Source organism: Rana temporaria, chromosome 5 (assembly GCF_905171775.1).
Source record: "Rana temporaria chromosome 5, aRanTem1.1, whole genome shotgun sequence".
In the NCBI taxonomy this organism is placed as follows: domain Eukaryota; kingdom Metazoa; phylum Chordata; class Amphibia; order Anura; family Ranidae; genus Rana; species Rana temporaria.
The window spans coordinates 366,418,607-366,443,137 of record NC_053493.1 but is presented as its reverse complement, the minus strand read 5'-3'; the positions used below and the strand labels follow the sequence as shown (position 1 = coordinate 366,443,137).

Genomic DNA, 24,531 nt, shown 5'->3' with positions numbered 1-24,531 from the left:
ACACGTTCACATCAATGCATTTTTGTGCCTCTGCGGCTTTGAAAAAGGGTCAGGGACTTTTTTAAACGCGCAACGGTGTTTTTTTGTGCTTTTTGGTTCAATAGACCTCAATGGAGAAGCTGCAGAAAAGCATGTAGTGCATTTTTACCTTGATCTGCGTTTTGCATTTTTTTAATCTGGCCAACAACAAATTTCCCCCCCAAAAAAAGCAAAATGCAAATCGCAGCAAAATCACTCTAAAAAATTGCATGAAGCACAGCAAAAAGCACTGCAGAAATGTTTAAAAGCAACATGCATAGATGTGAATCGCGCCTATGGCCCCTTTTACATGATCGCCCTGCAAAGATTCGCCTGTCAGTTTCCAGGCCGATCTGAGCGGGCCACCCATTGACTTGTATGGGCAGGCGGATCTTAGCAAAGATGTGCCCGCTAACACCCGTCTGCCATCCGATCCGACAAGATCGGCCCAGTGAGCAGAGACGGACCTGTTATCCGCCTGTTTAGCGGGGATCAACGGAGCGATCCCCCGCTGAGCTAGCGGAGTCCTCTGAGCGGACCTTAGGCTGCACTCACACTACAGCGTTTTGAATCACAGGCATATTTGCTGTGATTTGACAGCTCTGATGTGTGAATGACAAATCGCGGAACTCGCATTTGAGATGGCATTGATTTGAATGTCACCTTAAATTGCGGTGTGGGTCTGCCACGATTGTCGCGCGATAAAACCTGCTGCAATCGGGGCAATCCACATTGCAGGAAGCATGTCACCCAAAACAAGCTCCAGAACTTTTTTGGGGCGACCTGCTTCCAGCGATGTAGATTGCCGCAATTGCGGCACGTTTTATTGCACGTCAATCGCAGCACACCCACACCGCGATTTGAGGTGTCATTCAAATGAATGGCATCTCAAATGCAAGTTCCGCAATTTTTCATTCAAAACATCAGCGCTGTCAAATCTGCAAAAAATCTGCCCGCGATTCAAAACGCTGTAGTGTGAATGCAGCCTACAATATACAATTCAGAGCGTTTTGGTATATCCATTTGATAATTGCAAAAATACCTGTTTATCCTTCCACAAATCCAGTGTTGTCACATGTCCTGTGCACTCTGCAATGTTGTCTAAAACACTTTTACTAGCCCTGCACAGTTCCACTTTGCAAAAAGATTGCTGGAAAAATCTTTATAGTCGTCTATTATCTGCTGTCCTTGCTTAAATACAAAAACATGTCCAGATGACCATATGTCCTATGCTCTGCTGTCCTTGTTGAAATACAGGAATATGTCCAGATGAGGATAGGGAAGAAATGGCTTCCTGTCAACATAGGAAAACCTATACGAGTGTGCAAGCTCTGCCAATTGAATCTATTTGACATTTCTACTCAATAAAATCAGAGCTATATAAATAGCAACTAAGGCTACTGGACCCAAATATTTAGCTCTGTGTGTATTTTTACACCTAGATGACAATCTTCAGCATCATGTTCAAGTTTTGGCCTAATTTCTGTGAATTCCGGAACCAACTGACTGATGAGAAGATTGTACCTCTGCTGGAGAGAAAGAAGGCAAAGAAAGTACAACAAATGAAACAAAAGATGAGAGAACAAGAGATGCTTGCCAAGGTAAGAGGATCGATAAAACTTTCCTGTGAGCCTAAAATGTAGTGGAGGGATTTAGCTTTTTCATGACCAGAAGTATTCGATTTTCAGATCAATTAAAAGAAAAAAGTAGCAGCGTTAGCAGGTGTTGGTTAACTTGACAACAACGCTTTGACTAATTTGCATACTTAAATACATTTTATAATGTATTTTTAACATATACGCTTTTATTTTGTACAGTGTTTTACCTTCCGGCTCCAGTGACATCTACAGGCCGAAAGGCTTATTTTGAAACTTAAGCCTTTAACCTGCATGTGATCACTATGTCCTAACCGACATCAAGGGCATTGCTAGGACTGTGAAACACTTGGGGCACCCTGGGGCACAATGAGGAAAGTAACTCAAATACACATAAATCTCAAGCCAAAGATCAACAGCAGAAGCAGTGGTTAGGACGTGCACAGAACATCTTGCAGAGTAGGAATGAGAAAATACCCAACATTATGGGGCGTTTGTGACAAATTTGAGTGCAGCGGAATGCACAAAATGCACTGCGAGATCGCTGTGCAATGATGTCTGATTGGCCAAAGCATGCACCTGACCTGCATGCTTTGGCCAATCACAGCGCGCTGCTGTAAGAGCCATGATTGGCTGTGCAATATATATAAATAGTGCAGTCAGTGTACAATTTATAATACAGTGTATTGAAGTGGTTAAGGGGAACCTTATGACAGAATTAAGAAAAAAAAGTCATGGGTTCCCCATCCTGTTCCATACCAGTCCCTTTGGGTCTGGTATAGATTTTAAGGGATACCCCACGCCAAAATGTAAAAAAACAGCATGGGGTCCCCCCAAAATCCATACCAGGCACTTTGGGCTCGGCATAGATTTTTAGGGGAACTCAACGCCAAATCTTTTTACAAAATTGGTGTGGGATCCCCTCCAAAATCCATACCATACCCATAACTGAGCAAGCAGACTGGCAGGCCAGGAAGGGGGGGGCGGCGAATTGCTCCCCATATTTTGAGCTGTCAGAGTCTATCTGAAAGCCATAGCTTCTATATAGAAAATCAACTCTGCTTTTGTCCTGCCTAGGGTCCAGGAAAAGACACGCTTTTTCCAAGTGCACTATTGCCATATGGATAAGACAGCTCTTTGTGAGAGCCTATACGCTAAAGCACATGGGACCTCCATTACCTTTACATGCTCACTCCACCAGATTGGTGGGAGTTTCATGAGGGGGGTTTTCATGAGCATTCTGCCATCGGGCATCTGTTTTTTTTTTAGGCTGCCATTTGGTCTTCAGGTGGATGTACAGGCCTCTGGGGATGCAGCTTCAGCTTTTAGCTACAAGGTTATTTTTAGTGGCACCTTGAGTTGGATCTTGGACCTCTTTCTGTTTTGTTTGCCTTGTTGTTGCCCACCCTTCTAATACATCTCTTGGGGATGTCCCACAGTCTATGAATATCTAGTCTCTTGTAATGTACAATTAAGATAAAATACATTTTGACTTTCCTGTAAATTTTATATTGTGGAATACAGTACAGGACACCCTCCCCCCTGTCTCTCTGTTACTCTGTATTGCTTGCTAAAAAAGTGAAGTCTTACGGAGTGGGGTAGTGTTATGAGGATATACTTCAATATACTTGTTGTATCCAAAAGGTTTACCAGTGTCCAATTAACTTAAAGTAGCAGCCTATAACCCATGGTCTATGAATATTCAGCCTGTGTCTTTTAATGTACTCCATTTATCCACTCTATCCCTGCAGTGATGGGGGTCAAAATATTTTCAGATTTGGATGAAATTTAGATGAATTTGATAAATTGAGGACAAGTGTTCTCAATCATCATTCTTCTCTGACAACAGAATTTCTCTGTATATTTACAGCAGACACAAGAAGAAACAAAAAGGAAGGGAACTCTCTCCGACATCTATGGTGATAATGAAAGTTCTTATAGCGAGGAACTCTTTACTGGCCGTGAAGGTTATGGACGCAACCGAAATGTAAGTTGCTAATTTTTAATACTCATTTCTGGTTAAGCTTAAAGTGGTTGTAAAGCTTTGTGTTTTTTTACCTTATTATGCATCAAGGTGAAAAAACACCTTGTACTCTCCGGCCCCCCCGTGCCCCCATTTTACTTACCTGAGCCCTGAACTTCCGTGGGCTTGTTCCCGTATCGCTATCCAAATGGCTCTTTCGGCTGTTCATTGGTTAGATTGATAGCAGCGCAGCCATTGGCTCTCACTGCTGTCAATCAAATCAATGACGTGGCATGCCGGGGGCGGGGCCTGGTTATACACCTGGAAGTTATGGTCACCGAGTGTATGACACGGGAGCACAACCGTAAGGTAACCCCTTCGGGAGAACGCTTCCCAGAGGGGGTTAACTCTTGCGGGGAGGAGCCGCGAGAGCTGCCGTGGGACTGCAGAAGAGGACGATCAGGGCCACTCTGTGCAAAACTAACTGCACAGTGGAGGTAAGTATGACATGTTTGTTTTTTGTTTTTTAAAACTGAACCCATACAACCCCTTTAAGCTTGACCTGCAACATCAGTAAATGAGGTGAATGATTGGCAACTCCATACAGATCCATGTCATTTCACCTTATTAAACCTACTGGGCAAAATAAAATTCAAATTTGGGAAATTATTGTCTTGTATTTACCTTGGCTCCAACATAGGCATAGAAACATAGAAAATTAACGGCTGAAATAAAGACAGAGTAGTCTGCCCAATTTTTTTTTTTTTAGAGGATGTTGGTAGGACTCAAGTGCTTAAAATGGGACTGTAAAGATAAACTTTATTCAGAATTATTATTTTATCTCCACCCATTGTCATACATTATTCCTGTAAATCAAATCGGTCAAAAGGAACTCTATTGCTGCACGGTCAGCCAAGATAGTCAACTCCCCTTATTTGCCCTGTGGTGTAAACCCATCTACCTTTGTGCAAACAGGTATAGTATTGCTTATAAACCATTATTAATGGTATAATAATCAGGGCTGGAGTTCTGCCCTAAACCAGCTGATTGAAGGAAAATGGTGCAGAAAGAAGTTATTTTTACACAGCCAAATCATTAGTCTTGGATAGAGTGGGGAAGAATAAGACCCCCTGTTAAGTTTTTACTGCTTTTGGGGATCTACTAGAGAGATGTCACAGTGACTAAAATGGGTTTTCAAGACAGGAAGAAAAGGAAAACTTAGGAAATAAGAATGTTTTTTTTTCAGAAAAGTAGGGGAAGGCTGCCATATTTGTATTACTCTGTGTCCCTTTAGCAGATTTCCCTTACTTACTCTTTGATAAAACTATATAGTAGGAGAAGATATCATATATCCAATCACTTTGTATCCAATAAGGCAGGCCCTTGCACTACATAGTTGATGGTAGATCTAAAGGAGAGTGTACAATCTGACTGTACAGTGTATGGTGGGCTTTACAGAACCCAGGGCATACTTCTGTTTTCAATTTACAGCTCTATCCACATGTTATCCACATGTTATCTGATCGCTCAGCTTCCACACACTCTGCCAAGTGAATAATCTATAGCTGTGTGTTTAGTGAGAATGATATTCACTGATTGCATAGAAAAAACATGCACCTGATAAGGGGTGGTAATGATCTGCTAGAGTAGGAGGGTAGACGATGCAGGGTGCTAATGATATCAGCTGGTAAACTCCTTCCTGTGTCACATCCCAAGGTCCATCCAGGAAGTAGTGGAGAATTGTTTTCATATAGTCAGCTGGACAGTGAGACGATAAATAGAAAGATGTTTTTATTTCTGCAAAAGAAGTACACTAATGGTATATTGGTACATAAGGGAGCTGAAATTTAGAATAAAAAAAGTGAACCTATCCTTTAAAGTGAAATTCCAGCCAAAACTTTTTTTGTGTTACTTAAACTAAGTAAGAGTTAGGACAGCAACAGAATATTTTCTTACTTTCTTTTCTGCTGACTGGTGCATCCAGAGACCACTTCTCCCATATGGACACAGGCAATATTTTTTGACCAATATAATAGAATAGTCTGCCTTATGGGTATTCCTGTAGATTGACTATAGCAGCAGCCACTAAAAAGCCACTATGGTAGGATAAGATGTTACAAAAAATTGTGACCGCCCTAATGAAATATTGTAAAGGTTGTACCCCTGCCAAAATAAAAACTCTACATCACAAAATACACTGGAATTCATAACAATACAGTAAAATTCATCAATCTACAAGGGTATCAATCAATCTCATTCAATCTATAAAATTAATCAAAATGAATTAAAAAAAATTTGGCCATCCAAATATTATAATGAAACTGGACTAAATATTATGTGCAATTCATAAATACCCAAACAATCAGTCAAATAAAATAAAAAATCAATTGCTGCTCTCACATACAACTATCTTGCTACTCATAGATTGATGAGATGCATGTCATGCTGTCTGTTTGGCATATCATACAATTAAATAAAAGTGGGAAACGTATCCTTTTTAATTTTGATAAAATAGCTATGGGACCCCTTATACTGGTTACTGACCAGTATAATAACATGTCTAGTAACATAAAAGCTATATAAAAAAAATTTACAATATTTGATATGTATTTTCTTTATTATATTTTGGACTGTTATTATCACTACTGTTGTAAGCATTCTACTTAGTTTGATCGTATTATATTCAGACATATTCACAGCACACATATCAGAATAAGTCCCTCTGCTAGTTCATATCCAGAAGTCAAAAGGGTATTGCCGGTCTTTCTTATTATTACTATCTTCTAACAACAATACAAATAATAGGGTATTCAATGGGGGTTTATGTCCTACTATCAGTTTTTTGATCCAGTCCCAATAACTCAAAATAATCCACTTAAAACAAATAGTTGCAGCATAGAAACTATAAAGTAGCCATGTATCCAGAGACCAACAGGTCACACGCTGACCCTTACTTATAAGTAAGCATATTAGCTACATTAGGAAGGTGGAGGGAGATTTTTGCGCAATAATCATGTATATTTGACTGAGCGTGATTTAGAACAACTGATAACAATAAAGATTATCTACAATTTATATTTATATATTGTGGTGGTCTCTGGATACATAGCTACATTTTAGTCTATGCTGCAACTATGTGTGTCTTTCTTATTATTACTAGATAGCATCCTAGATAGCATCCTGTAACTAGAAAATGCATTTCCTGCAGAAAATGTGTGGGAATGCTGAATAGCTGAATTGCTAAAGCTAACGGGATGAATAGTTTAAATCCGTAAGAAAAAGTTGAAGAAGTGAGAATAGGTGGAAAAGTAGGAAAAGCTGAAAAGCTTTTTTTTTTTTTTAAATGCTGACACTAAACTGAATTGTTGGCTTTAAAAGTTTGCAAAGAATAAGCCCAATACACACTCTAGAGAAGAAAAAAGAAAGGCGCACCAGCCTCGTGCATTACCGTTTGACAGTTTAATAAATGAATAAGAAAACATAAAACTACTCACAAACGAGATAGTGTAAAAGGCTTGTCAACAACGGTATGGTGATGAATACCCCTCGAGCCATAATCCCAGATGGGGGGGAAACGAGGTGTGTCACTGCTTGGTGTGTCACTGCTCTGTTTAATCGATACAATTTCCTGAAATGATCACTAAACTTAAACAGCTTTTTCACAAAAACTGTAAAAGATATCAAACTGAAAAGATATTGCCGGATAGCTAAATATTTTGTGAACATTCTAAAGTTTATTTGGCGTCTGTAGGTGAAAGTATGAAGGAGCTGAAACTTTTGGGAGAGGAAGAAGATTTTAAAGCGGAGCTCCACCCTAAAGTGGAACTCACGCTGATCGGAACCCTCCCCCCTCCGGTGTCACATTTAACACCTTTCAGGGGGGAGGGGGGTGCAGATACCTGTCTAAAGACAGGTATTTACACCCACATCCGGCCACACAACTTCGGATTTTCTGCGGGCAGATCAATCAGGTCAATCAGCGGCGCAGTGCAACTCGCACATGCGCCGTAGGGAACCGGGTAGTGAAGCCGGAGCGCTTCACTTCCTGGTTCCCTCACTGAGGATGGCGGGGGGAGCAGCAGAGTGACGAGCGATCGCTCGTCCTCTGCTGCGGACGGTGCTGGACTCCAGGACAGGTAAGTGTCCTAATATTAAAAGTCAGCAGCTGCAGTATTTGTAGCTGCTGGCTTTTAATATTTTTTTTTAGTGGCACATCCGCTTTAAGGATTTGAAGCATGCTCTCATTGACTTCAGTGTTAAAAAAAAGTGTTAAAAAGCCTATTATTTTAAAAAGTATAAACAGTACAAAAAAAATTGTCCCATCATCAGCAGAACATTTTAAAAGTTGAATGGCTTTAATAGCTGAAAGTATGCAGAAGTTACTTAGCGCCAAAAAAACTTATGGAATAATAAAATTAAAGTTAAGAATAATAAAAAAAAGAATAACAATACTGGGAATGCTTGGAGAGCATTCTCACTAATAAATATGTATTGCAAAAAAATAAGAAAATAAATAAATGTTTGGGTTTAATACCGCTTAATTTTTTTTCTGTAACAAATAAATATGTAAAATAGAAGAAAACATGAGCTGTTAATATGGCAAAACAGGAAATGTCCCTTAATTATCCATAGATAATCAAGTTATATTAGGTGATGGAATCTTGTGTAATGTTGTTATAATACTCACACTCATCCGACAGTTTTTGCAGCTGTCTTCCCCATGCATTTCATTGCCAACCAAAAAGTAACTACAGGGAGTGCAGAATTATTAGGCAAGTTGTATTTTTGAGGATTAATTTTATTATTGAACAACAACCATGTTCTCAATGAACCCAACAAACTCATTAATATCAAAGCTGAATATTTTTGGAAGTAGTTTTTAGTTTGTTTTTAGTTTTAGCTATTTTAGGGGGATATCTGTGTGTCCAGGTGACTATTACTGTGCATAATTATTAGGCAACTTAACAAAAAAAAATATATACCCATTTCAATTATTTATTTTTACCAGTGAAACCAATATAACATCTCAACATTCACAAATATACATTTCTGACATTCAAAAACAAAACAAAAACAAATCAGTGACCAATATAGCCACCTTTCTTTGCAAGGACACTCAAAAGCCTGCCATCCATGGATTCTGTCAGTGTTTTGATCTGTTCACCATCAACATTGCGTGCAGCAGCAACCGCAGCCTCCCAGACACTGTTCAGAGAGGTGTACTGTTTTCCCTCCTTGTAAATCTCACATTTGATGATGGACCACAGGTTCTCAATGGGGTTCAGATCAGGTGAACAAGGAGGCCATGTCATTAGTTTTTCTTCTTTTATACCCTTTCTTGCCAGCCACGCTGTGGAGTACTTGGACGCGTGTGATGGAGCATTGTCCTGCATGAAAATCATGTTTTTCTTGAAGGATGCAGACTTCTTCCTGTACCACTGCTTGAAGAAGGTGTCTTCCAGAAACTGGCAGTAGGACTGGGAGTTGAGCTTGACTCCATCCTCAACCCGAAAAGGCCCCACAAGCTCATCTTTGATGATACCAGCCCAAACCAGTACTCCACCTCCACCTTGCTGGCGTCTGAGTCGGACTGGAGCTCTCTGCCCTTTACCAATCCAGCCACGGGCCCATTGATCTGGCCCATCAAGACTCACTCTCATTTCATCAGTCCATAAAACCTTAGAAAAATCAGTCTTGAGATATTTCTTGGCCCAGTCTTGACGTTTCAGCTTGTGTGTCTTGTTCAGTGGTGGTCGTCTTTCAGCCTTTCTTACCTTGGCCATGTCTCTGAGTATTGCACACCTTGTGCTTTTGGGCACTCCAGTGATGTTGCAGCTCTGAAATATGGCCAAACTGGTGGCAAGTGGCATCTTGGCAGCTGTACGCTTGACTTTTCTCAGTTCATGGGCAGATATTTTGCACCTTGGTTTTTCCACACGCTTCTTGCGACCCTGTTGACTATTTTGAATGGAACGATTGATTGTTCGATGATCACGCTTCAGAAGCTTTGCAATTTTAAGAGTGCTGCATCCCTCTGCAAGATATCTCACTATTTTTTACTTTTCTGAGCCTGTCAAGTCCTTCTTTTGACCCATTTTGCCAAAGGAAAGGAAGTTGACTAATAATTATGCACACCTGATATAGGGTGTTGATGTCATTAGACCACACACCTTCTCATTACAGAGATGCACATCACCTAATATGCTTAATTGGTAGTAGGCTTTCGAGCCTATACAGCTTGGAGTAAGACAACATGCATAAAGAGAACGATGTGGTCAAAATACTAATTTGCCTAATAATTCTGCACTCCCTGTAGATGCCATCTAAAGATCCTATTTTGTATAACACAGTATAGCCTATAATGTTTTTTATATTTTAACAATAAAGTGCTAATCTTTGATAAATGATTATTTTGAAACTCTAATTTCATTTTTCGGTGGATATTGTAAAACATTTCTTATCGCCTAAGTCCTCACAGGTTCTTTATGTATTTAGTGGGAAAACTGCAAACTCAGCCATCTGTTCTTCTTTGATTGTCTAAAGGTTATCCCTATAGACAGAGTATTATAAGTGTGTATAGCTGAGTAAAATTATTTTTCGTCTAATGATACAATTTAAAGTCGGTTTTTATATTGTAACGTGACATTTTGCAGGTATCCTGGAGCTATTCAAAGTACTTGGAGGCACTGGAACAGGAAAGGATGCTGCTTAAAATACAAGAAGACCTGGAGAAGAAAACTGGATCAAGTGTAATATCAGGTAACATGATCACTTCAGATGTGTATGATTTGCAATGCACTTTTAATAGTTTCAATTATTAAAGCGTATGTAAGCCCAAGAACAAACATGTAATATATTGCAAATTACCAGTCCTTAGATGTGACTGTTGCATACATTTTAGGCACATTTTTCATCATGTTCACCTAGTAATCCTGCCTGTAACACACTTTCTGTCCAAGGGTGGTAACCTCTACTCACCATGAATTAATCTAAGGAGAATCAGCATCGGACCGTTTTCATCAGACGAATCGATCGTGTGTACGCGGCATTAGAGTTTACGTTCAGTGCCTTGAAAAACTACTCATTTAAGTTTTTCACATTTTGTCATGTTTCATCCAAAAACATGGGATTTTATGTAATAGACCAACGCAAAGTGACACATAATTGTGAAGTGGAAAGAAACATTATAAGTGGTTTTCAAAATTGTTTACAAATAAATATCTGAAAAAGTGTGGCGTGCATTTGTATTCAGCTCCCTTTACTCTGATACCCCTAACTAAAATCTAGTGGAACCAATTGCCTTCAGAAGTCACCTAATTAGTAAATAGAGTCCACCTGTGTGTGATTTAATCTTAGTATAAATACAGCTGTCCTTTGAAGCCCTCAGAGGTGTGTTAAAGAACCTTAGCGAACAAGCAGCATCATGAAGGCCAATGAACACACCAGACAGGTCAGGGATAAAGTTGTGGAGAAGTTTAAAGCAGCTTTAGGTTATAAAAAAAATATCCCAAGCTTTGAACATCTCACGGAGCACTGTTCAATCCATCATCTGAAAACAGAAAAATTATGGCATGGCTGTCCACCTAAATTGACAGGCTGGGCAAGGAGAGCATTAATCAGAGATGCAGCCATGGTAACTCTGGAGGAGCTGCAGAGATCCACAGCTCAGGTGGGAGAATCTGTCCACAGGACAATTATTAGTCGTGCTCTCCAAAAAAATAGTATTTATGGAAGAGTGGCAAGATGAAAGCCATTGTTGAAAGAAAGCCATAATAGGTCCATTTTGCAGTTTGCGAGAAGTCATGTGGGGGACACAGCAAACATGTGGAAGAAGGTGCTCTGGTCAGATGAGACCAAATATTAATTTTTTGGCCTAAAAGTAAAACGCTATGTGTGGTGGAAAACTAACATTGCACATCACCCTGAACACACCATCCCCACCGTAAAACATGGTGATGGCAGAATCATGTTGTGGGGATGATTTTTTTCCGCAGAGACATGGAAGCTGGTCAGAGTTGGTGGGAAGATGGATGGAGCCAAATACATGGCAATCTTAGAAGAAAACCTGACTTGAGGTTGGGGCGGAGGTTCACCTTCCAGCAGGACAACGACCCTAAACATACAACCAGAGCTACAATGGAATAGTTTAGCTCAAAGCATATTCATGTGGTAGAATGGCCCAATCAAAGTCCAGACCTAAATCCAATTGAGAATCTGTGGCAAGACTTGAAAATTGCTATTCACAGACACTCTCCAGCCAATCTGACAGAGCTTGAGCTATTTTGCAAAGAATGGGCAAATCTTTCACTCTCTAGATGTGCAAAGCTGGTAGAGACATACCCAAAAAGACTTGCACCTGTAATTGCAGCGAAAGGGGGTTCTACAAAGTATTGAATCAAGGGGGCTGAATACAAATGCAAACCACACTTTCCAGATATTTTTTTGTAGAAAAATGTTAAAAAAGATTTATAATTTCCCTTCCACTTCACAATTATGTGCCAATTTGTGTCGGTCTATTACATAAAATCCCAATAAAAGACATTTATGTTTTTGGTTGTAACATAACAAAATGTGGAAAATTTCAAGGGGTAGGAATACTTTTTCAAGGCACTGTACATGTGGATTATTACAGCTCCTAACAGGATAACTAGGTCTATTCTAATCTGAGCCTAGTTTAATATGTAATATCCAGGTGATTGAGTAATTATGAAGTACTTATGAAGGTTTCCTCAACTCACTATAGACTAGGTTTTCAGTGTTCCATGTTTGTGACCCCCACCTATGGATTGACTCCATCAGCTCCAAGTCAAAACAAGAACAGTTATGCCCTGTACACACGATCGGTTCATCCGATGAAAACGGTCTGATGGATTCTTTCATCAGATATCCGATGAAGCTGACTTTCATCAGTCGTACCTACACACCATCAGTTAAAAAAACGATCGTGTCAGAACGCGGTGATGTAAAACACAACGATGTGCTGAGAAAAATGAAGTTCAATGCTTCCGAGCATGCGTGGACTTGATTCTGAGCATGCGTGGATTTTTAACCGATGGACGTGCCCACAGACAATCTTTTTTTTCAATTGGTTTTTTAACCATCAGATAATTTTAAAACAAGTTCCTAGTTTTTTCACCGATAGATACAAAAACCGATGGGGCCCCCACACGATCGGTTCGTCTGATGAAAACGGTCCATGAGACCGTTTTCATCAGACGAACCGATCGTGTGTACGCGGAATCAGACTCCATGGTGGGGAAAGTCAGAAATTGTAAATATGTTTAATGGAGCTGCAAAGAACCAGGAAACCTGGTGGGTGATTTAGCCCACACATTTACCAATAACTGGAATATTAGTTTTAGCTGGACAGGACTGTCAGACTATTTCCTAATGGTTTATCTCTTTGTTTAGATAATTCATCACTCTACAGCATTAGAAGTGATGATTCTAAAAGATCGGGGAAGACTTTTAACTCATCACATGGACAAACACAAAGGGTTCCCTCAGCTGCAAGACCCTAATGGAGACTAAATGGGTCTGGACATTGTTCTGCTGCTATTGTAACACGCTATTGTAACACATGAACCATCATCAATTTATTCCAGAATTTATTATTTATGTCAGAAGAAAGGTTGAATGCATGAAAATTGGCATAAATCTTGAGTTTTAGTTAAAATAAGTTTTATGATGGAACTCCACACAGTACTTCAATATTATTTTTTTAGCCAGAGGTTTAAATTATGTGTTCTTTTTTTATATAAATTATAGTAACAGTGTGTTGAAAATATAAAAGTTAAAGGATCACTAAAGGAAAACATTTTTTTTGCTGAAATGACTGTTTACAGGGTATAGAGACATAATAGTTAACTGATTCCTTTTAAAAACGATTAAAAATAGATAAAAAGCAATCATATAATGTGCCTCTTAGATGCAAAAACGAAACTGAAAGTAGTTTAGTCTTTGCATGTTATTTTATGCCTCTGTGCTGGACAGTGCCATAGAGAGTCATGGCTAGGAAAACGAAACTAAACTCTCCCATGACTTTTTTCATACGGAGCCAGACAACCAGGAAGTGTCCAGAACAGAGCAGTTTTACAGCAACATCAGAGCAAAAACGAGCAATGAGGATATGAAACCAGGACTGCAGTAAGGTAAAGGAAGCTATTTAGCTAAAAAAAAAAATTCCTTTAATGACCCTTTAACCAATAGTAATGAAGCGTTGCCCCTTATGGATAAATATTTAGCACATTTATCCTTTTCTGCTTCATTCTCCGAGCACAACCATAAAAGATCCTGTGTACCTTCATTGGAAGGCACACACTTTGTGATACCAGGCAGGCTGGACAGTTGAGAGCTTAAAGAGGAAGGATTGTGTGGGGATGGACAGGGAGGTATAGACAATACACAATGGTTAAGCATCAGTACAACTGCCAAACTGTGCTTCTTTTAATCAATTTCCATATAGAAATATGCCCTCATATGCAAAAAATCGAGAACTTGCTTGGATCAGGGTGTGTAGCTGGTATCTATTTCTTGGAGAAGAGACATTGGCTGGCTTGTAAATTTTGGATGATTGTCTGTTGTTTGTCTTCAAATATGCAATCAAGGAGGATACTAGCAAAGATATCCAGTTGTCTCTTTGAAGAAAATATATTTTTGTGGTTGGATTATTAGCAATTGACGAATTGCCATTTGTTGTCTCCAGGTACATTTCGATTTTTACAAAATTTTCCACAATTTTGTATGTTTTACTGTTCAATAAAGCTTTGTGACATATAGTTGTGTACATTCTTCGACCTAATCACAGGTTCCAGGGAAATGTGGGTACAATTTTATAGATTTGGTTATAAAAGAAGTAACCATAAACATGGGAAGGTGGTCAGATAAGCAGACACAATCGGTTTTGTGAATAAGTCAGTACATGTTCATGTGAATAAAGATGGTAGGAGGGAGAGAGCATATGAACACTTCTGTTTCATGGCTTGTCTTGGGGGAAGCAATAATGATTGTATAACATTTTCCAAGAAATATCAGCCAAAAATGTCCAGTGACATGAGATCATTTATCTGATCTACCTGTATTTTAATTTGTATGGACAGTTTTAAGCAAACCTTTGAACACTTGTCCACTGTACTAAAGAGCACAAATTCTGCTCTGCTGAAAGTCATCCCACCCTCCAAATAAAAAACATTTAACAAAAACTGCAAAAGCCATTTGAGAAAAAAAGTTTATTAATCCAATGGCATAAACCAAGAAATGACACTCACAATAGTTGGTGCTCAGCCCAGTTCTGAAAATGTATTCAATCATGTATGGGAATTACACATCGCTAGAACTTGTTGCTTCCATGCAGCTTTTGCTCCACCAGTGCGGAATTTGCAGGTCTCCTGACAAAGTCATAGAAGATGAAACACATTGGGCATTTACTAATACATGAGGAGGATTTCGACTTTGTGGGAGTATCAGATGCCTGGTTTGACAGCTCACATGACTTGCTTGAGACTGTACATGGGTACTCCTTGTATGGAAAGGACAGGATAGGTAGAAGAGGAGGAGGAGTGTGCATATATGTTAAGAGTGAGTTGCTAGTTAACATGAAGGATAACATTACTAGCGGGGCAAGGGAAGATGTAGAATCCCTGTGGCTGGAGCTTCAAGGGGGAAAAAAACAAACAGGATAGTGGGTGTATGCTACAGGCCCCCTAACCTGAAGGGTGAAAAGGAGACCAATCTCCTCTCACAGGTAGAAATATTGCAAAGGCAGGACAATGTTATTATCAAGAGGACTTCAATTATCCAGATATTGACTGGGCAGATGGAACTGGCTCACCATCTCTTGAATGTCTTGCAGGATAATTTCATGTCAGTCGGTGGATGCCCCAACTAGAAATAATGCTCTGCTAGACCTGCTAATTAAGAACAACACAGAGCTGATTGCAGATAGCAAAGTTAGGAATAACTTTGGTAACAGTGATCACAGAGTAATTACATTCACCATAAATCTTAGTAAAAGGAGATATAAGGGTAGTACAAGAACAATAAACTTCAAGAGAGACAATTTTACTAAGCTGCACTACGTCATGAAATAAATTGGAAGATTTTTTTAGAAACAAAAATCATGGAGGAAAAGTGATAGTGCTTTAAAGTGGAGTTCCACCCATAAATATAACATTACATCAGTAGTTTTAAAAAAAATTCATTAGTCCTTTAAGAATTTTTTTTTTTTTTAGATGCCTTCAAAGTGTTGTTGCTAGGCAGAATAGTTAATCTTCCTGCACCTAGGTGCTTAAGCTTCCTAACCTACACAGCACAGACTCCTGGGAATGTAGTGGGTATAACTTTCCAGGAGTCTGTGCACTCCCCAGCCTGAAGAATCATGTGACTTGGACAGTACAGGTGCTGAAACCTGATCTGAAACCTATTACACTGCTTGTGCAGCACTGAGCATGTGCGAGATCTGCAAGGCTGAAATCCAGGAAGTCATACAGTCTGGCTTCATGATGCCCACACTTAAGATGGCCCCAGTCAATTTCTATTTTATAAAGTGTCTAAATGCTGTAACAACCTAACAAAACGGACCTTAGTTTACAGACTAACTTTACTAAAATACATTAAGCTTGTGTATTACAGGGGTATTTATATTTAAAAAGTGAAATTGTGGCCGGAACTCCGCTTTAAGAACATATTAATTCATGGAATCAACCAATGTATTCAAATCGACAACAAATATAAAATAACTAAAGTTAAATCTCGGTGGCTAAATTCAAGCATAAAAGAGCATATTAAAGAGGAAAAAATGTCCTTTAAAAAAATACAAGGCTGAGGGGTCATCCTCAGAATTCCAACACTACAAAGAATGCAATAAGAAATGTTGAAGTGCAATCAGGGCAGCAAAAATAGACCATGAGAGACACGTAGCAGAGGAGAGTAAAAAGAATCACATTTTTATTTTAAATATGTTAATAGTAAAAACGCAAAGCCAGAGCATATTGGTGGCAGAAAGGATAGTCAGGGAAACTTAGTTACAAGTGGCAAGAAGAAGGCAAATGTGTTTGGCTGGGCTCACACTGCAGCACGACTCACAGCAGGAGTCCGGTGTGTCCCCATTCACCGTTTAAGGTCCGATTTAAGCCCAAATTTTTGCCTGAATTTGGACCTGAAACGAACCAAAAGACGCACAGGACTCCTGTGCAATTCGCACCAGAGATGTGCGAACTGGCTCCATAGTTAGCCGGTCACAATCTCCTGCAATGCTTTTTTACTTCCTATACACTCCTCCCTATCTTTTGCAGACTTTTTTCTTTTTGGGGAGCCTAGTATTGACAGGTACCTGCTCTTCTGCCCGGGTTTGCTTAGTCGATCCAAGTGGAAGTCTATCCTCTCCTTCCCTTGGCCTCTTGGGACACATCACAATTAATGGCTAATGGTTGTGTGGGACCATTAACAAAGCGCAGTGTGGCTCAGGCATGGGCAGTGGGGAGCCAGCTGTGAAGCCACAAGGAGTCATAGTTGGCTTCCCTGGACAGGTAAGTGTCATTTTACTAAAAGTCAGCAGCTACAGTATTTGTAGTAATTTTTTTAGAGGGTACTGAAGAACCTCTTTAAATTTGAATAAATCACCAACGAACTTAGCCAGGTTATTGTTAGACAGTTATTCCTAATCCTTAAGGACAGCTTACTGACTGGAATGGTACCAGCTGATTGCTGAAAAGCTAATGTGATACCCAGTGGCGGCTGGTGCTCACATTTTTTTTTAGGGGGGCGCAAACAAACTAAAAAAAAACATCAATTGCCTCCACTGTGCCCATTATACGCAGCCACTGTGCCCATCAAACGCCGCCAGTTTGCCCCCTTAAATGATGCCAGTTTCCACATCAAATGCAGCCAGTTTCCCTCCAAATGCAGCCAGTCTGTTCTAAAAAGGAAACCAGTTTCCACTCAAATGCAGCCAGTTTGTCCCCAAATGCAGCCAGTTTGTCCCCAAATGCAGCCAGTTTCCCCTCAAATTATGCCAGTCCCCCCCCCCCTGCCCAGCACTTACCTTTCTCAGGTTAGTGCCATCCTCCTCCATGCTCCCTCCAAGTCCTCGATGTCTTCTCCCGTTCTCGATGTCGCTTCAGCCAATCAGGTGACCGGTAACCAGACCCGGTGCACCTGATTGGCTGAGAGGCGGGTCAGTGTTAGGGAAGCAATTCCCTAACACAGCATGGTTTAAACGGGGAACGCACAGCCGTGCGCCCACTGTTTAACTATTTGGAAGCTGACTAGAGCCCACAGGATCTAATCAGGAAGCCTATTAGAGCCAATGGCAGCACTCCCAAAACACACCCACTGCTGTAATTCAGTTGCGCTCAACGGAGAGCGGACACCTGAATAGTGGGCGGCAGCGGCAACAATAGATATATTTATGCAATGCATGAATATATCTATTGTTGAGTGACGGGTGCAGGAAAAAGGGGGCGGCGCTCCTGCGCCCGCTATGGACGCACCGCCACTGGTGATACAAATATTCAAAAAAGGGCCAAGATTTATACCTGGGAACTACAGACCAGTCAGCTTAACATAAATAGTATGTACACTATTGGAAAGGATGATAAGGGACTTTATCCCAGAATTTGCAGATGAAAGTAGTATCATTAGTAGTAAACGGCATGGATTAATGAAGAAACAACCTTTTAACATTCTATGAGGGGATAAGCTGTAATTTGGATAGAGGAAGGCTTGTTGACTTTACCAAAGCATTTGATACATTACCCCATAAGCACTTAATTCACAAATTGAGGACTGTTGGTATTAATGATAGTGTATATACCTGGATATACCTGGATAGAAAACTGGCTGTCTAAAGGATGGTGATAAATAGCGTATCTTACCAATGGTCTAGAGCTGTGAGCGGGGTGCCCCAGGGCTTTGTCCTGGGACCAATTCTGTTTAACTTGTACATAAATGATATAGAGTATCTCTCGGCGCGTATTTCAAATTGGGCGGGTAGGGGGCGTGATTCATTTAAATGAAGCGCGTCCCCGCGCCGACTGAACTGCGCATGCTCCATATCAAAATTTCCCGCCGTGCTTTGCGCGAAATGACGTCGCAACAACGTCATTATTAGAACTTCAACTTGACTTACGTCCATCCCTATTCAAGGACGACTTACGCAAAAAAAAAATCAAATTTTGACGCGGGAACGACGGCCATACTTTAACATGGCAAGTCTATCTATACACCACAAAATAGCAGCTTTAACTATACGCCGGAAAAAGCCGACTAGAGACGACGTAAGAGAATGCGACGACCGCGCGTACGTTCGTGGATCGTCGGAAAAAGCTCATTTGCATACCCGACGCTGAAAACGACGCGAACTCCACCCAGCAGGCGCCGAAGTATTGCATCTAAGATCCGAAGGCGTACGAAGCCGTACGCCTGTCGGACCTTACCCAAATGCCGTCGTATCTTGGTTTGAGGATTCAAACTAAAGATACGATGCGGGAAATTTGAAAGTACACCGGCGTATCAGTAGATACACCGGCGTACTTGCTCTGTGAATCTGCCCTCAAGTCTGTGGTACCCGCCGATCGGCTCTCACTGTGTGTAATTACAGTGGGAGCGACCCGCCGGCGTGCATGCACTCCACCTACCTGGAAATGTGGGATCACAAATATATATATATATATATATATATATATATGTGTGTGTGTAAAACTGCTATAGGGCGACCTGAACTGGTTAAACTGCATAAGGGGTTCTTTACTGTTAGAGCAGTAAGGATGTGGAACTCCCTTCCTTCAAAAAACTTTTAGATGAGCATCTTAACCTCCCTGGCGGTCTTCCCGAGACTGACACGGGGTTAGATTTTCTTGCTACTATCGGTAACCCCGTGTCAGTCACGGGCTTGCCTCGCTAGATCCACAGGCACTTTTTACTTACCTTGTCCCTGGATCCAGCGATGCCACCGCGCTGTGTGAGCGAGCGGGACCTCGCTCGATTCACATAGTGCTTCCGTGTGACGCCGATCTCCGTTCCCTGCGACGTTACGACGCACGGGGACGGAGAACGGCGCCAAATTCAAAAACGTAAACAAACACCTTACATACAGTATACTGTAATCTTATAGATTACAGTACTGTATGTAAAAAAAACACACCCCCCTTGTCCCTAGTGGTCTGTCCTGTGTCATGCATGTCATTTTATATAATAAAAACGTTTCTTTCTCCCTGCAAACTGTAGATTGTCCATAGCAACCAAAAGTGTCCCTTTATGTCAAAAATAGTTTTAGATCAGCTAAAAAACAGCGATAATAAATTATAATCACTTGCAGAATTGTGCGATAGCGATTTGTGGGGAAATTCGTCATAAAAAAAAAAAAATAATGACAGCAACAATTCTGCAACTGAGCAAATTTCAGTGATTTTAATTTGATTACATTATTGAATAATTTTTATTATAATTATATTATTATTTGTTATAATTATTTATAATTATTTATTATATTATAATTTATAATTTTGTTTTTAAAAAAATGTCATACCCGGGATGCCTATTAGAATCTTGTTTGGTCAGATTTAAGTGAGTTATTTCTAAAAATGACAGACCTACAATATAAAACGCCAAATTTCCTTGCAAATAATGGTACCGCTTTCAGCACCTTTTTTCTGACAGAATCATACCGCCAGGGAGGTTAACAAACATAATATACAGGGATATGGCAAATGATAGAGACAAAATACATACATACACACCCACACAGGCATGACTGTATGGACTGGTGTTTTTATTTAACCTTATCAGCTATGTAACTATGCAGTCACATGCCACTATCCTTAAATAGTTAAACATTCCTACTGACTTAGGTACATCCAGAGGAAGATTCAGATGACCAGAAGATAATAGGGGAATCCTATTCCATGCCGCTCCTCTATTACTGGCCCTACCTTGACCTTTCTATCCCTTGCATTGTATTGCACTGTTTACCTGATTCATTAAAATACCGCACATTGAATAAAATTATCATTGTCATCTAACAACTGATGACCCAATAAAAAAAGGAACTATAACCAACAGCCAACTTGGATGGGAGACATTTTGTGATCTTTGTGATTAATTACTCTCTTTATTCATGGAATATGGAGATAATGTTCTCTCTTTAGATGTCTTCCACATGAGATGTTTAGAGATCCAGATCTGGGGTCCTGGGAACACATCTTAACTGGTTCACAATTTCCAAAGCTTTATTACAGCTTGTTCTCACTGCAGCTCTTCTATTGTCTCATTAGTAAAAAATTGCTTAGTACAAAAGAAAAAATAATACGATTGTCATCCACTCTTAATAATAGTATGTTCTTTAATGACTAAGTTGTGCTTAGAAATCAATCATACAAATGTTGTGACATTGCAGGCATTGCATGCGTGTGTGTGGCTAATGTCATTGCCTGAAGTTCACCTTTTTGTAGAATGCAAAATACATACGAACAATATTAAATACCCTCTGTGTGGCCTTTATCTGGCCTTACATACGTAGGCAAGGCCACTCAAAGGATGAAGGATCTCCCCTCACACAAATACACCAAACAACAGAAACTGGAGGATGAGAAGAGTTTAGCATATTTCAAAGCAGCTGGACACAGTGGAGTTGATTTACTAAAGGCAAATAGGCTGTTAATTTTTCAAGAGAATTTCCGCCAGTGTTGTCCACCCTCAGTATTTTTCCTGGCAGCCAGTATAAAATGGTCACTTTTCTCCTGCCAGTAAATGCCAGTGACAGGAAAAGGTTGGCAGTAAAAAAATATGGCTGTGATGCTGGAGACCATCCGAATGCCTGCTACAGTGTGTTGGGGTGGTGGTGGCGGGGGGGATGGGTATAGCAGAGGCGGTACCCGAGTATGTTGTGTGATGTCATGGTGCAAGGGAGCCGAGCAGAGTGACCAGAGCCTGGTGTGCAGGTCTGCGGGACAGGACAAAGGCAACTTGAGAGTGGGACTGTCAGTGCTGTTTGAACTGGAGTGAACTGAAGGGACCACCTGTCTTGGAGAGAGACTGTCACTGTGGCTCAGAAGGGGACGTGTCGGTGAGGTGTCATCATCATCTTCTGTGCTGCTGCACCCTGCTGTCAGTATCAATGTGAGAGTTAATTTCATGTGTGCAAGCCTGGCCATTCTAATTTCATGCCCTCCTGTCCCTGGGCTACTTACTTACTATAGCGAAAATAAAATAGGAAATATGTTTTTTGTCCTAATATCTACCTTAAATCACACTGCTAATCGCATATTGTACTTGTTTGAAGCCTAAATACTGAAACTTGCACTTATAGAGGTGAGAGTTATCAATATACTATACTCACTTGGTAAAGCAGACTGAGCTGTCTGTACTATCATTTCAGTTCGTTCTTCAGACAAAAGTTTTTTTTTATGCTAACTTCTCACTCTGGTGTTCATTTATGAAACTGAACATCGGTGATTCTGAGGATTGCAGCTGATCTCAGTTCATTAACAGTTTATAAAACAGAGATGATCGGGGGGGGGGGGGAGGGGAAAGTTCTCCCTTATCTCCACACGCAGAGAAGCTTTCATTGACAGAACAAAAATGGCCAGTTAATGAAGCTGCGATCTCTCAGCACTTCACTGGCGATCTGTGTCAGAATTCACCCTCCCTGATTCACCAGCTCAGAGCTGGTGAATCGGGGAGTAAAGAGAGAATCCCAGGGAAACTGAGGGGGAAGGAGGAAGGTTATTGACTTCCTTCTTCCTCGATCAAACTCCCCAAGACAGTAAACATGTCCCCCTCTTGGGCATGGAGTTCACCAGAGCTTTAGAGGTTGCCACTGGAGTCCTTTTCCACTCCTCCATGACAACATCACACAGCTGGGGGATGTTAGAGACTTTGCACTCCCCCACCTTCCATTTGAGGATGTCCCACAGATGCTCAATAGGGTTTAGGTCTGGAGACATGCTTGGCCAGTCCATCACCTTTACCCTCAGCTTCTTTAGCAAGGCAGTGGTCGTCTTGGAGGTGTGTTTGGGGTCGTTATCATGTTAGAATGCTGCCCTGAGGCCCAGTCTCCAAAGGGAGGGGATCATGCTCTGCTTCAGTATGTAGTAAACCTGTAAAGCTCTGGTGAACTCCATGCCCAAGAGGATTAAGGCAGTGCTGGAAAATAATGGTGGCCACACAAAATATTGACACTTTGGGCCCAATTTGGACATTTTCACTTAGAGATCTACTTACTTTTGTTGCCAGCAGTTTAGATATTAATGGCTGTGTGTTGAGTTATTTTGAGGGGACAGCAAATTTCAACTGTTATACAAGCTGTACACTCACTACTTTACATTGTAGCAAAGTGTAATTTCTTCATGAAAAGATGTGAGGGATGTACTCACTTTTGTGAGATACTGTATATAGTGCTTAATAAACAGACACCAGAGTGTTTCAGTGAATTTTTGGTACTGTAATCTCGCTCTGTCTCAGGAGATTACAGCAACAGGACGCATTCTCCACTGTTTGAAGCGTTTGTACATCACTTAATTTCACAAATAGAGAAGTGATCTACACTGCTTCATAAACTGGAAATCGGAGGAGAACGATCTCCACTGTGAATGCCAGAGAACTGAGCAGTGGATATTTTCCACTGTTTCATAAATGGACACCTTTATGCGCATCTTTGTTGAATTTTTATCCTCAGAATCAAATAGACTACCCCAGGTCTCAATAAAGTGCCTCCACTCCTACTCTGACCACTATCCCTCTCTAGACGTACACTGACCTACCTTAGACCATATGGGATGCAAGCATCCTTTGACTTACAGCTTAGGCCATGTACACACGGTCAGACAAAACCGATGAGAATGGACCGAGGTTCAGTTTCATCGGTCCAAACCGACCGTGTGTACGGCCCATCGGTAGGAAGGCTGCCGCTCCAGGTGAGCACACTAGAACAATCAATGTCCACTCAGGAACCAATGGGTGCCGGCAATGCACGGGATATGCAAAAGAAGAAAGATATGGACAGCCGCACTCCAATTTCTTAAAAAAAACGTGCCCTTTATTGGGTAAAGGAAAAATGCACCACAAGTATCAGCACACAGTGGGAAAAACAGCTGACGCGTTTCGCATTGGATATCAAAGCTTAGTCATAGCTCATAACATCGGTCTGTTGTCCTTCGGTCTAAAATTTTAAAACATGCTGTAAAATCGAACCGATGGACCGCTGACCAATCGGTCCAAACCGATGGTTAGTACACAAAAGCATTGGTTCAAAACCCGCGCATGCTCAGAATCAAGTCGACGCATGCTTGGAAGCATTGAACTTCGTTTTTTTCAGCACGTCGTTGTGTTTTTTCGTCACCGCGTTCTGACCTGATCGGATTTTGAACTGATGGTGTGTACACACATCAGACCATCAGGCCACTTCAGTGGTGGACCGATGAAAACGGTCCGTCGGACCATTCTCATCGGATGAACCGGTCGTGTGTACAGGGCCTTAGGCAAAGGCCACTACTCTAACCTCCAGGGCCTGCTGCAGATATTTGTTGGTGGGATCAACACTGGTAATTTGAAAGAACAGGGTTCTCTTTCCCCTTCCCCACCACACTGACACCCCTTGGTTCCATTGTAGCCACCCTGTTAATCGGGCAACAGAGAACAGGTACAATCACTACAGTGTCATGGCAGTTGAAAGCTTCAGAGGAAAGATTTTTCCCCTGTCATTCCTCCAAATTATGTTTAAAGACAATAATTGATTCAGACCAACAGCACTGGACTAAAACGGAAATATTTTTAGAAAGATGTAGCAAAGGATGCGGCTATTACTCAAGATTGTGCATTGTTGTGATCAGACGCAATTGGAAAAATTATGACTGCATTTACTTTTTTGAATTGAACATATACAGTATACTCAGCTGTCCAAATACATGCTCCAAGACTGTGTTTACAATCCAATAAATCTATATTTAACTAAGATTGTTG

The 24,531-nt window shown here is 40.7% G+C and overlaps 1 protein-coding gene across 1 annotated transcript in view; it reads left to right on the top strand.

Annotated features, from left to right (window-relative positions):
- Nucleotides 1-13,152, top strand: part of RGS22 (regulator of G protein signaling 22) — a 169,180-nt gene extending 156,028 nt beyond the window's left edge. Inside the window, exons 23-26 of the mRNA XM_040354637.1 lie at nucleotides 1,461-1,619; nucleotides 3,484-3,600; nucleotides 10,230-10,335; nucleotides 12,988-13,152. Coding sequence (XP_040210571.1) covers nucleotides 1,461-1,619; nucleotides 3,484-3,600; nucleotides 10,230-10,335; nucleotides 12,988-13,097 — 492 coding nt within the window. The 3' untranslated portion in view covers nucleotides 13,098-13,152. The remainder of the gene's footprint in view (nucleotides 1-1,460; nucleotides 1,620-3,483; nucleotides 3,601-10,229; nucleotides 10,336-12,987) is intronic.
- The last annotated feature ends 11,379 nt before the right edge of the window (nucleotides 13,153-24,531 follow it).